Source organism: Etheostoma cragini, chromosome 10 (genome assembly GCF_013103735.1).
Source record: "Etheostoma cragini isolate CJK2018 chromosome 10, CSU_Ecrag_1.0, whole genome shotgun sequence".
Classification (NCBI taxonomy): Eukaryota; Metazoa; Chordata; class Actinopteri; order Perciformes; family Percidae; genus Etheostoma; species Etheostoma cragini.
The window spans coordinates 2,772,255-2,786,980 of record NC_048416.1 but is presented as its reverse complement, the minus strand read 5'-3'; the positions used below and the strand labels follow the sequence as shown (position 1 = coordinate 2,786,980).

At 39.8% G+C, this 14,726-nt stretch overlaps 1 protein-coding gene and 1 long non-coding RNA gene across 3 annotated transcripts in view; one reads left to right on the top strand and one right to left on the bottom strand.

Annotated features, from left to right (window-relative positions):
- LOC117952074 overlaps window positions 1-14,726 on the bottom strand; it is a 24,354-nt gene that overhangs the window by 1,512 nt on the left and 8,116 nt on the right. The window contains exon 2 of the long non-coding RNA XR_004658307.1: window positions 7,538-7,545. This is a non-coding gene — a long non-coding RNA (uncharacterized LOC117952074). The remainder of the gene's footprint in view (window positions 1-7,537; window positions 7,546-14,726) is intronic.
- Window positions 194-14,726, top strand: part of gabra4 (gamma-aminobutyric acid type A receptor subunit alpha4) — a 24,746-nt gene continuing 10,213 nt past the window's right edge. For both annotated transcript variants that reach the window (XM_034884173.1, XM_034884172.1), the window contains exons 1-8: window positions 194-299; window positions 442-617; window positions 779-897; window positions 1,783-1,850; window positions 2,936-3,156; window positions 4,279-4,361; window positions 7,753-7,896; window positions 9,613-9,765. In XM_034884173.1, coding sequence (XP_034740064.1) covers window positions 529-617; window positions 779-897; window positions 1,783-1,850; window positions 2,936-3,156; window positions 4,279-4,361; window positions 7,753-7,896; window positions 9,613-9,765 — 877 coding nt within the window. In that variant the 5' untranslated portion in view covers window positions 194-299; window positions 442-528. The remainder of the gene's footprint in view (window positions 300-441; window positions 618-778; window positions 898-1,782; window positions 1,851-2,935; window positions 3,157-4,278; window positions 4,362-7,752; window positions 7,897-9,612; window positions 9,766-14,726) is intronic.

The window sequence follows — 14,726 nt, the reverse complement described above, 5'->3', positions numbered from 1 at the left end:
AGGGGGGGGGGGAGTCAGCGATGTGTCTGTGTTGAAGTCATTCAAAGCACGTCTAATCTGTGTCAGGGCCAAAGCAGGTGTGTGTGAGAAGGAGAAAGGAGAAAGCAAACAGACACGGAGAGGAGAGAGGGAGGGAGAGAGGGAGGGAGACAGAGGGTGAGAAAGAGAAGCAAACAGAGTGAAGGAGAGAGAAGGAGGATTGTTTCTTTTCCTGGTTGCAAGAAGCGCCAGCAGCCTACCAGTAACGGGAACGGCAACGGCACCGGCACCAGCACCAGCAACTCGGATCTGAATGAGAGGTGACCGGGTTGGGGTTGAAAGTTTGTGTGTGTGTGTGTGAGTGTGTGTGATTGCGTGTGCGTGTTGCGCGTCTAAAGAGAGACTGCGGGATTGGGGGAGAGAGGCTGAACTTGCTCCCTCTCTGCGCCGCTCTGCCCTCAGTGCCGCCGCGTCTCGGAGTCCTGTTCCCCGGGACACGGGCGTCTGGCGCGGTGAGATGTGAAGAGGCTTGAAGTATGGCATGCAAAGATGGTTACTGCCATGAAGAAGGAGACGGCGACGGCGATGTGCCCCGCTTTTATTCGGACCCTCTTCTACTTTTTCTGTTTGGCGACTTGGTGAGTCCCACAGCGTCGCTGTCCGCGGTGCTGAAACCTCCTGCTCGGCTCACACTAACACTAATGACCCCAATGAGGCTCATTTATTTTTTAGTTTTCTTCCTCTTTTTTTTGAAGTTATGGTACCCTGATTCTTCTTTTTTTTTTAATTTTCGTTCTAGTGTAAAGAAAATCTCTGGACAGGCAAAGAAGGATGAAAGGATCCATCCGGAGAATTTTACTCGGATTTTAGACCGACTTCTGGACGGCTATGACAACAGGCTGCGACCAGGATTTGGGGGTATGTAGAAAAAAAAAGCTTATTTTTTATTTATTTTTTGGAATATTTTTTGTACACCAGGACCATTTTCCATAGGAAACTACCTTCAATAATGTTGTAAAACTGCATTTTGTTTTATTTTGTACCATAAGAGGTTCAAACAAACCATTAAGTGCAATAAGGTAGTTGTAAACTCATTATTATTAAGCAGCAAATACACAATCACATAGGTTCTCCAATGTGATTATATGTCACGTCTGAAACACTCCTAATACTCCTGAATAAAAAAGCCAAGACTGAATTTTCTGTTAATTTGACTTTTTAATGCAACAAAGAGGTTAAAACACAGCATAATGATCAATTTAACTCATTATATAGCACCCAACACCCTGTAAATTGGTTATATTTGTAGCAACAGAGGAGGGATATGCGATATATGTCGTGAACAGATCATAATGGAAACGTAACCTTTTATTTACAGGTTGCTTCATGTGTCACAAAACCATGCAATGTTTTAGACTTCATCCTGGAAGCCTGGTTGTTTAGCTGTCAGGAGAGGGGCCCGGCCTATAAGCTTGCACATTTAAGCGAATGCAGTTACATAACCGGGTAAACATTGCACGACAAACGCTAAATGCACAAGTTCAAGTTGCAAAAAGTATGGATTTTTTTCTTTCTTTCTTTAGCCTACATCATATCTGAAACCACAACATGTTAAGTAATAGCTTCATTCTAAAATAGAGTCCCATTTGGTTCTCATCGCCTGGAACTTGGCTAATTCCTGCCTTCACGTTCATTCAGTGAGACAAAATCAAACAGGATTATGTTTCTTCACCTTTAAAGCTTTTTCCCCCACTTTCATTTTCAAAGGCATGTGACACTTGTTGTGTTTTATTGGCTCTATAGGTCCTGTGACTGAAGTCAAGACTGACATTTATGTGACAAGTTTTGGGCCGGTCTCAGATGTTGAAATGGTATGTACCCAGATGTTAAATGGAGTTAAACACTGCACTGTTAATACTAAGCTCGTCTAACTTTGGTCCCAAATTGGTCATTACAGACGAGAATATACACTACTTCATATGTGGATTCAGGGGCGGAGCCAGAAGTTGTAATCATTCAGGGCTCAGTCTAAACCAGAAGGGTCCGGGAGCAGATTTGATTCCCATTTACAGCTGCTAAATGCATTATTTTCCAGGCCGTGTGAGATAGAATGCCAAAAAATCTGTACAACATTTGGGAAAACATGATATTTGCCAATGAAAAGAATCATCCTGTAAGAAAAGAATCCATAAAAAATATATTTACCACTGCCTTATCCAGAAAATTCTGTAGATTATATCCTCTATGCTTTTAAATAGACATTTCTGCTAATCTAACAATCAAAATAACGAGAAACATCTGTGAAAATATCATTACAGAATTTTTTTTCACATTACAAAACACAGTTTGTTAACAGTGTACATTCTATTTTGCACCTAATTGATCATCATCTTCATTATGGGTGACTCATTTTCACTCCTGCCACGTAAAAAGAGGCTAAGTTACATAACAGGTAGGCTAGAAATGTAGCATAAACCACATTACTACAGTTGAAACCTCTTTTTGATATACAGTACTATGACGGAGCAGAGTTCACACAATGCATGTTTAGATGACAAATCTGCTACATTTGAATCCATCCCATAAAATTCCATAAAGATCAGGACTTCTGTAATTAAATCAATGCATACATCATAATATACTTTATACATGATCCCCAAAAGAACAATGACATACAATTTCAATAGGGAGTAACATAGTTGTAGTAATATTAGTAGCATAGAACAGTTGACGTTATTTTAAAACTCTAAAAGATTTGGAACTTCTAAGACAAATTGGAGGAGGCTGGAGACCCAAAAGCCCCCACCCCCCCCCCCACCCCCCCCCACCCCACCCCACCCTTACTTACCAGTTCTTCCAGATGAATGCTGATATTCATGAATCAATATATCATCCCACCTGCCAACCTACCGAACCTCAGTTGCTCATCTTGCGTTTGCCAACATCCCGGTCTCAGGAGTACACCATGGACGTGTTCTTTCGCCAGACGTGGGTGGACCGGAGGTTGAGGTACGAGGGCCCGGTAGAGATTTTGAGGCTGAACAACCTGATGGTGAACAACGTGTGGACACCGGACACCTTCTTCAGGAACGGCAAGAAGTCCGTCGCTCACAACATGACGGCCCCCAACAAGCTTTTCCGCATCATGAAGAATGGCACCATTTTGTACACCATGAGGTACTGCAGTGTCACCATATCATCATCATCATCATCATCATCACCATATAGTACCTATTGGCATTAAACACCTGGTGAATTATATTCAAAGTCTACATTTGATCAAATAATGTTGTCTGTTTCCTGCTATTTTCAAAAATGCCATTTTTTTTTAATAGTGATAGTTTATTTGAACATGTAAAACATTAAAATAAAAAATATGCATAGAAATATATACATACATACAGTATATATAATTAAAATGACAGATAAATAAGGTAATGTACTTCTCAGCTCAATCTTCCAAAATGATGGAAACAAAAAATTCCCATGTTCAAAAAGGAATGGGAAGAAGTTCATAAACAGTCCTATCCTTTAATAAATACAAAATCGTATGCCTCACTTATTACATATCATAGACACAGATGCATACATACATACCTACACACATTTACAATGTTTTTGTTTCTTTTCTTCCCTTTCTTCTTCTTTCTATACCATCTATCTATAGCAGATTAAATAATAACACATCCATACTAGACTTAGTATATAGATATACTAGAAACCATACAATTTATATTGTGGGAATGGACTCTTCACATAATTCCTTTTTCCATATTTTGGTATTTGTGCAGATTTGAAATCAAACCCAGTGGCTTATAACGTGTAAACAGTGCAGAGCTGTGCGGAGGCAGTGCAGAGGCTGCCAAACTTTTCAATCATGAATTCAATACAACAGTCACGTAACAGCTCCTTTGCCTATTTAGGTCAAATGGTTTGGTTTAAAGTGTAGTATAAAAAGTAAATCACAGACCTTTTCCAGTGTTAACCCTCTATCACATCATGATATATATGTTACATCAGAAGAATCAGCCATAGCTCTATGAGTTCTGTTCACAACAGTGCATGCTAACATGACATGTGAAATATACCTTCCTATGCATAACAGTGCTAAGTAGATGGTAACTTACATTATTTATCAAAACATTGGTGTTGCTGTCCTTGTTTCTGGCACAACATCTTGAAGCATATGTATATCTGTGTGTGTGGGTGTGTGTGTGTGTGTGTGTGTGTGTGTGTTGCTGTGTGTGCGTGTTTGTGTGTGTATTTAGTCCATTATTGAGTAACTCTGTACTTCAACAGGTTGACTATTAGCGCTGAGTGCCCCATGAAGCTTGTGGACTTCCCCATGGATGGACATGCGTGCCCACTCAAGTTTGGAAGTTGTAAGTCCTGTGTGTGTGTGTGGGTGGGTGTGTGTGTGTGTGTTTGTGATAGATAAAGAAGTTTGCAGAAACGTGCAATAACAAACTGTTGGGATTACTTTTTATTTAAGTTAATGGCAGTGGGAATGAAGGAGTATCTGTATTTGTGTTTGTATTTGTGTTTGTATTTGTGTTTGTATTTGTGTTTGTGTTTGTATTTGTGTTTGTATTTGTATTTGTGTTTGTATTTGTATTTGTGTTTGTATTTGTGTTTTTCTCGGCCAAAGGGCTTTTATGGCAGGGGCCTGATGGTAGTAGCTGGAGAAAGTTATGGAGAGAGACGTGGTCAACACACAATGTGAAATCATGGCAGAAACAAACAAAAAACAACTAAGATTCTCACATGGTTTAGTTTGACTTATTCACTTTCTTGCCAAAAGTTAAATGACAAGATTGATGCCACTCTCATTTTTGTTCAGTAAATATGGTCCCCTAATAGTGTATCTGAAGTCTCTTTTATATAGACCTTAGTGGTCCCCTAATACTGTATCTGAAGTCTCTTTTTTAAAAACCTTAGTGGTCCCCTAATACTGTATCTGAAGTCTCTTTTTTAAAAACCTTAGTGGTCCCCTAATACTGTATCTGAAGTCTCTTTCCCAAAATCTCTGTCTGTAGTAAGTAGCTATTGAGGAGGAGAGAGGGGGAGGCGAGGTGGAGGCTGGGGGGGTGGCCTTGACCATCTGCCACTTTGCTCGTTTGAAAACCATGATGTCTCTCTCTCTCATGGGTTCGCCACATTCTCTGGGCGGGCAAAGCAGAGAAAGAGAAGGTAACCTTGCCCCTTATGACCTCATAAGGAGCAGATTCCAGATCGGCCCATCTGAGCTTTCATTTTCTTAAAGGCAGAGCAGGATACCCAGGGCTCGGTTTACACCTATCACCATTTCTAGCTACTGGGGGGGCCATAGGCAGGCTGGGGAACTCATGTTAATGTTAAAAAACCTCATAAAGTCACATTTTCATGCTATGGGATTTTTAAGTAAATTTTGCGTGTTATGTCATTGCTTTTTTAGATTGGTTATTCAAAACTGTTGTCATTCAACACATGGTCAACGTTGTAAATTGAAAAAAATATATGGTTATGTTTAGGCAACAAAAATACTTGGTTAGGTTAAGTAAAAGAACATGGTTTGGGTTAAAATAAGTATGTGTTTTTACACAAATTAAGTCACATGCGGTAGCCTACATAAGTGAAATAGTCAACATGAAAAGACTTTTGGTTTCACACGGGACAGCAAAATGAAAGTCCTGTGTTTGTTTGACCCATCCTTCCCCCCTTTTCTCTTCTCAACGCAGACTTTTGCTTTTTACATTACGACACGATAAGTCAGTAGTGACTAAATGGCCTTATATTACATGTGAAACCCCAACATTTTCCTTGTGACAAAATGCAAAATGACTTAAGAAATTTGAATGTTATACATGCCTTTTGGTGAGACCTGGTGTTTGTACCGAAGTGTAAAAACAACAAGGATCTAGCTGTTTCCAGAATCTGTGCTAAGCTATCTGGCAGCTGGCTTTAATGGTAAATGGACTGCATATATGTATCGCTTTTCAAGTCTTAGCTAGTCTTATGTATACAAATGATACATATGGTGCCTTTTAGGTGACGTTTTTAAGAGTTTCTGGATGGATTCTCTGCTGACAAGCGTGCTGAGGAGCTGAGCACTTTGTGAGACACAAAGCAACTGAATGCTTATTCTTAATATAGAAGCATTTCATGCTTCATCGTGAACAATGGAGCCCTAGCTCAGCACCAATGTATATAGTGGGCTTGCTGGTCAGCAGAAATGACTTATCTGAAATAAAGGTGTTCTCGTCCTTGTCTTATCGGAGAAGAACACCAGTTTGGAGATTACATCTGGAAGGGAAAGAATAGGGAAAAGACAACGGGTTTGCCTTCGCATTCATCCCAAATACTCAGTGCGTTGACATTGCAAAGGACAAATTCACATTTCTCAGTTATTGTCATCCATCTACCCCTCCTCATCCTCCTCCCTTTCACCATCCCACTCTGCTGCTTGCTAGCCTCCAGTCAGGAAAAGGCAACTATGGATCAGAAATGGCCTGAAGCGAAGGAAAGGTCAGAGTCCCTTCCTCTGCCTCCGGATAGAACAGACCTATGCAGCTATTTTCCATAGCTGGTGTGTGTGTGTGTGTGTTTGCGTGTGTGCTCATTTTCATTTTGTCTGCCCTGCCTTTTTCTTTCCTCCATCACTCTTTCTTTCTCCCTCGCTACATCTCCTTTTCTGTTTCTCCATCTGGACTTGTGTGCACAGGCATTACGTTCCTCTCCATGACACACCACAGTCATGTCATTTTGGCAGCACAGTGTGTATCCCGCCGATGTGGAGTCCCACAGGGAGTGGCAGGAAAAGACAACTGGCATTTTGTTGCGCATCCACAGACTGGCCGACATCTTGACTTGTTATGATTAAAAGTATCACTGGGTCCGACACAGTGGGGAATTTATCTGAATGTTTCACCTTCAGATTTAAGGATATCAAATTAAAAATATTATGAAGAATTGCAGTTCCCCTCAGCCATTAAATGGTCTTTCAGCTCCTTGTTTTGGTTTTTGTGGCAACTTTAATGTTTTGGTTCACTCTTCGGGCTCTCATCAACTTCAACTTCAACATCAGACAGCCGTTTTCAGTGAAAATGTTCTGATAAACCCATTGTACACTACCCGTCCAACACCAAACAGCAGACAGAATGTAAATTTAAAAATGTAAATTTCACATTGTGTATTCAAACCAAACGTTCAAAATTTACCGCGCTGTGTGTCTCCAGATTATAACTATATAATATAAGAACAACTATTTAAATAGTTGTTCTTATATTCTTATATTTTGTTCTTATATTTTGTTATTATTATTATTGTGTGCTGCTGTAACACTGCAATTTCCCATTTTTTTGGGATCAATAAATATCTATCTATCTATCTATCTATAATATCAACGTAGACGTTTGGTTTTCCAACATGTGTGGCCCAATGACAGGACAGCGCCTTGCATTGCAGCCCGCCACCATCGGTATGTGAATGTGTGTGTGTGAATGAGAGGCAAATTGTAAAGCACTTCGTCCTGTAAGGTAGAAAGACGCTATCTAAATGCAGTCCATTTACCATTAATCACAATTGTATCTATATAATGTGCATAATGTATATACACACTTATACAAACAATAGCTACATGTAAAATCACATTACAGTCATGTGTATATATTGTGAAAGATATTGAAAGACACAAACACATTTCATACATACACATCATTCTTAGTCTTTACACTACACTGTACACAACTTACAGTAGGTGACTCACATCAGGTCGGCTTTGCTGTCTTCCCACAGATGCCTATCCTAAAACAGAGGTGATCTATACTTGGACCAAAGGGCCCAAGCATTCAGTGGAGGTCCCTCCTGAGTCCTCCAGCCTCGTTCAGTATGATCTCATCGGCCAGACGGTCTCCAGTGAAACCATTAAATCCATCACAGGTGAGACTACCTCGTCCTCTCACCATTTTGACTCATCGACTCAATTGTACTGAATGCTTCCAATCAAAATGGCTCTCTTTTTTTCACACATTATTGTAAAAAAAAAAAAAGGGTGTAAAATAGATGTCCAGCTGTCTCTGTCTATCATACTATGTCAAACCTGGTAGATTTACCAGGTTTACACTATATTTTCCATAAGACTGACAGGAACAATACAGTACAAATGCAGCAAAGGTTGAAAGGATTTGGAGCTTTGTCACTCCATTGGACCATGGCCAGCAGACAGTAGCCTGGCTCCGACTTCCTATGTACTTCCCCTCAATTTTCATTTTCCTTCAGCACTACGTCTAGGTTTGCAGTATATTTGCTGGTTTTCTCCAGTCAAACTTTTCCAATCAGCAAACAGAGGGAGTGGCTGAGAAAGATGACGTTGAGGTTTGGTGTGTTATGGTCCGGCAAACCATATAGGACCCAAATGCAGAGAACAGGGAGGCAGGCAAGGGAAGGTATAATCGGATTTATTTAAACAGTTCAAAAACACAGGGAAAAGGCAACGTCCAAAAAACATGAAAATCCAAAACACAAAAAAGGCAAAGGCTCAAAAAGAAGCAATCCAAAAACAGGTCCGGTGAAGACAAAAGTCGAAAAACAGGAATCAAACACAGGGAATAACTCACGGGGAAGATGAACACGCTGACTGGAACAGGATCTGACAAGGGACAACGGAAACACAGGGGGTAAATACAAGAGGCAACGAGGTAATGGGGAACAGGTAAGACGTCAGGTGAATCACATTAGGGCGGGTCAGGACAATCAGACAAACAAAGCAAAGCTGAACAAGACAAGACAGAAGACAAAACTACCAAAGTTAAACAGGAAGCAGAACAAACATACACAGGGGGACACAAGACAGAACCAGGAAAAAACTAAGATAAAAACACAAAGAGACCAAGGAAAGGGAAAAATAAACCCCAACCCACAACAGAGTGCTAGTTTGAATTTTTGAAATTTGTATTTTGCAGAGAAAGATGCAAGCGAAGCCATTCGGTCCATTGTGGCAACGCTGCCAAATATCCAGAAGTTAAAGCCCGAGCAAAAACAATCTTTGCTAAGTTTTGTTGGTGGCCATGTTGTTGTGGCCCTCCCACCCATGGGCTTCGGGACAATTTTGATTTTCCAGCTCTGTTAGTGGTGTAGGAGTTGGCTCAGGCTAACTCTAGCAACGCTAAGCTGACGTCACGACCAAACGTTGGCGATTTGTTGTGGCAGATCCAGAGTGGCTCCGGGTAGATCCAATAGTTTTAAACTTCAACGGTACCCCCCTTCAAGGAAGTCAACTCTTGTCAATGAAGAGTGACCAGACTCTCTGTACAAATTAAATGTATAAGTCTGGTAGGACCATGCTAAGCAGACAGTACCAGCCTCTTGAAATCCAACCCTGTCAACATCATGAATTGTGTCATTTCAGAGGGCCTTTCAGTTCACATAAATACTGCAGGATCTGAAAAAAGGATTTTAGCGGCAGAAAGTTTGGTGGCATGTGTCCATTTGGGGGAAAATGGATAGGGGATACTAACATGTAGACAGGCACTAAGAATAATAAATCAAATAGAATCAAATGTGACATGTGTCTAAAGCTGCATTAAGTGAAATGTGTCACCCTGCAACTTTAAATTCTTTGTTAATCAAACTAATTCTTTTCTGTTGATCTTCCAGGTGAATATGTGGTCATGACGGTCCACTTCCACTTGAAACGTAAAATGGGCTACTTCATGATTCAGACGTATATCCCCTGCATAATGACAGTAATCCTCTCCCAAGTGTCCTTCTGGATAAATAAAGAATCGGTCCCGGCACGCACAGTCTTCGGTATGTAGACCTCACACATCCCTCATCATGCCTTTAGGCTTTCTGTTTATTGACTTTACTCTATGCCTGCATGTGTGTCTCTCTGCTCAGCACAACAAGGTGATGTGAGGTGATTATGACGGATATAAAAAGCTGCTGTTTTGTTTTTGTTTTTTTATCCTAAGATTGCCTCATGAAATGCAAATTCCCTGCTATTAGCTTTAAGAAGACTGGTTTCTTATGCTAAAATGAACAGCTGAAAATCATTTTGATGCATCTCCAAAGCAAAGATGCCTCGAGCAAGGACTAGAAATTTGGGTCTAAGAAAAGGTTTTGTATCCTCTCAAGATAAAATATGAATATGTGTCTAAATGAGTTATAAAACCTTGATGGGGAAAAATTAAAAGTAATTGTTTAAAGCAAGATGCCCCATGAGGATATTAGGATTTTAGGTCTCCACAGATTTTAGATTTTACATTAAGAATGCCACCTAACCAAGAGCTGTTTATTCAAAAAAGCATGTGGTACTTTAATGAGATTAGGCTTTAAAGGGTTTAGGCCTCAAACAAATCAAAAATAACAAATTAAATTTCATTTCTATCACTATCCCTACTTTTTAAACACAGGTCTGTGAAGAAATGTGCCTATTCTTTAATAAACTATTCTATTTAAAACAAAAAAAAGTAAATTCTAGTGCTGTAACAATTGTGAAAGGGATTATAAAAGTCAGTGATTACAGTTACGAATCACTGTAATGTTAACACTTTGTGACTGTGAATTTTGAGGGTCGGCTTGTTCGCTGTATGACCGGAAGTTTAATGGTGGTTTAATATAATCTCGGTCCCTGATCGGGTCCCCGGTCGGGTCCTTCGGGTCCCCTGTCGGGTCCTTGGTCGGGCCCCTGGTTGGGTCCCCTGTCGGGTCCTTGGTCGGTTCCCCGCTCGAGTCCCTGGTCGGGTATATGTTAGCTTGACGTATTAAGGTATTATGTGAGTGACTCCTGGTTATAATTAGTTATTTTACAATGCCTTCAAATGGAACTCGCTAAAAGCCAGCAAAGCTAACAACTTAGAAAGCTAGCAAGAGCGTAATGTAATGCAGGAAATGCAAAAGCATAATGACAAGAATGACGAGAAAGACGAGGTGGTTATATCGGCATATCAATATTTGACAGACTCATAAAAGTATGAAGAAAAACTCTATGAGGCTAAAATTGCAATACGTTAAATTACTATACACTTAATCACTTTCATGGCATCAGTCATTTCTGAAAACGTTAGCAAACAAATCACAACGAGTGAACTCAGGGCTTTGAGAAAATGTAATGTTACACTTCCGAGTGAGTGAAAATCACATATCAGGGCAGTCAAGTTGACTCCACTTGCTAACACGTTAAACACAACCCCATTAAAGGCAACATTATTCACACGTTGTGTATTGTTAGCTGGCATGCTAACGTTGACCATTTAGCAGTCACCTATGCTAGTTGTAGCTCGTAGCTGAGATTAGCTAAACTAGCTAGGTCAGTAAATCCCCCTTAACGGTAGGGCTTCCTGCTTGTTAAACCACAATGTCTTATTTTCTATTTCTACACAAAAATGTGTGTGTGTGTAAGATACAGAGTTGTTTGAAGGTCTTAGACGGAGCTTTACTGGTAAAGTAATACATATTACTGTTGCTGCTGCTTAATTAGTAAAGTAATGTATTTAGTTTTTCAATGAGTAATGTGAAATGAGTAATTGATAACAGTCTTCAAGTAAGTTACCTAACACTGGTAAGCAGTTGGGTTTTGCTATAAGCAAACAAGCTAGCTGTTTTTGAAGGAGATTATGTATTGGTGTTGGGCTGGGTTAATATTTCAATATTATATCTACATCTTATTTTCGACATCAATATAGGAATCTTGATATCGTCCTACATTTTTGAAATTAAAATATCGTGATATTTATTTAAGCGTTGTCTTTTCCTGGTTTTAAAGGTTACATCACAGTAAAGTGATGTCATTTTCTGAACATACTGACTGTTGTAACTGTTCCATTATTTGCCTTTACCCACTTAGTCATTATAACCACATTGCTGAAGATTATAAATAAACTCTCAGTGTAAATATTTTGTGAAAGCACCAAAAGTCAAGACTACAATATCGCCGCAATCCCGACATTGATGTGGTCAAAAATATTGTTATATTTGATTTTTTACATGTCGCCCAGCCCTATTTGTGTCTTTAAAAAAAAGTCATCCACAAAAAAATCAAATGCCAACAAGGAAATATAAGATCAATAGACCTGAAAGTCTCTTGTGCAGAGTTCCAAAACAAGTAATTTCCCCACTGTTATTACTTGTACAAAACTTAAAATCATGAATTTATACTTTTTCGAAATCCTCCCAGGCTGAGTCCGAGCTCCACAAATAATTTGCACGTAGACTCTGTGGACCTTAATCAAAATAATATCGAAAGAATTTTGATAATCCAAAAAGTGTGCAAGTTAGAGAGGAACAATTTAATGGGTTAGGGTTAGAATTATAGGAGGCTCTCTAGGCTTAAGTGATGTTTTTTCATTAAAAACACCACAGAATCATGACAAATGCTGCAAATACTTTTCAAAACATTCTTTTCTGAACATGCAACATGCATCCTGTCCTTGGGAGTGTTTGTCTGACTTAGGCCGCCTCCGCTGGCTGCAGGGGGGCGACTTGTGTCGGGGGGCTTGGACCCCATTCATACCTCTTGCTGGTTAAGTGACTTTTATTCTTCATAGTTGTCGCAGTGTTACTCAATACTACTCTTACATTTAAAATGAGTTACATTACTTATAAATAGTGTGATTATATTTCATCCGATTTTCAAAGGTTGTTGCATTATTCATCCTTTCTACGAACTATATCATCGGTAAATTCCAGTGTTTGGCCTGTGACCCAGTTGCGCTCTCCATGGCTCCCCTGATAAAGTATTTGGGTCCTTGTCCTAGAATAGACAGATTAGTGTGTGTCGACAGAGATGATGGAGGGCGACAGACAGAGCTGCTAAAACTAGACCAGTGTTGCTGCCTGTTGTTTTATTATAAAGGGCCGTCTCAGTCTGGTAGTTTGACATCCCATGAGCAAACGGTTGGTGGTCCAATCCTTGGTCAAGACACTGAACCCCGAATTGCTCCCGATGCATCAGAGTGTAAATGTGTGTGGGTATCTGATGGCACCTTGCACGGCAGCTTTGATCACAGTGAATGTGTGTGAATGGGGAATGGTTCCTGTACTGTTCCTGTTAAAGAGCTTTAAGTAGTCGTTAAGACTAGAAAACCGTATATAAATACCGCCCATTTAGATGCGATGGATAGTCATTCGATGACACACCTCCTCCATTTTGAAGTTAGTTCTGCTATTCTTTGCAGCACCGTTCTCAAGAGGTCATTTTAAGTTGAGCAATAGAAAGAAAAACATGAGTAACAGTGGGGATTAATGATTCCTCAAACAGCTTATGCTGCCATAAGTTTGGGAAAATGGAAGTGGTCTGTTGGTGAAATATAATACGTCATTTTCAGTTTTGCACAATACGTTTAGTTACTTTCTAACAAGGCACCTTTTATGAAGGGCTCTAATGATTATAACTAGGGGTTTCATGATTTTGATTCTTTATCAAAAATCGATTGAAAATGAGCTTTGAATTTCGATTTAATGCAGGATTGGCGAATCTGCCAGTATTTTATTTTCAGATTTGGTTTTTGTAAAGTACCCTTCTGCCATCTGGTGGCTCTGTTTTTCTCTCCATCAGCAGCCAATGGTGTGGTGATGAGTTTGCTCTTCTCCCGACTGGCTTCGGCAACAGTTATGTCACATCTCATCCCCATCTCAAGTTTCTGTGTTTAAGTTGGTTTCATGTTTTCTGTTGGTTTTCCATTTCGTGTTTTAGTTTGTACATGTCTTCAAGCTCCAACAGGGCACACAATGCATAACACAGTTCTTCCGGAATAGGGTCTGCTGGGTCCAGTCTTGGTTGGTTGATACTGTCAGGATTCATGAGGCTTGGAGCCAAGTGCAGAAAGGCAAGGAGGGAGCAGCAGTTTGTATGAGTAAATTAATAAAAACAGATTGAGAATATACAAACCACGTAATCTGAGGAATAATACCAACACAGGAGAAGTCTGGAAACACAGAGAAATCCAGGAACATGGAAAGGCGGCTTAAACACAGGAAGGGGACTAAAAGGACTGACGACGAGTGACAAAAGACAATCAACCAGCAACAGACACAGAAAGCAGGTGAAAAAACAGGTGGAAAACACGAACAACAACATCACTAGATAACTTAGTTTGACATTTGCCAGAACTATTGACCAATACAACAACAGGCTTTAATGAACTTAAATGGACAACGTATAGGACTTACAGTTCTCATGGACTCACAGTCTGACAGTCTGTCTTTCTTAATTTTCTCTCACTTTTTTTTTGTGTGGTGCGTGTCCGCGGTAATCCCCAACATGCACTCATTATCACACCTGGTAAACGACCTTTTGCACAAAACTAAAGTAACAAGCCGATGTTTAAAATGTAAGGAGGAGAAAGTTCTGGTATTTGTGTTAAAATGTTAGGAGTAAAAGTAAAAAGTGGCCTCAAAAATACAGAGTAAAGTAAAAATATCTGAAAAATCTACCTAAGTATTTCCCATCTCTCCATAGGTATAAATGGCTTACTTACATGTATAACTGCATTATAACCAAAAAGTAGGATTAATAGCCACTTCAGCCACTTCAGCGGAGATTTGGGATGCCACTAGCAACATTACAAAATTTGTAAACAGACTGATGTGTGAAATCCAATATTATATATGAAATATTATAGCAGGCTTGTTTGCATTTAGTCAAACCGTGACAGCATACTGAATAACTAATGGTGGCCAAACACACACAAACACACACACACACACACACACACACACACACACACACACACACACACACACACACGCACACACACACTGTAGTGTCA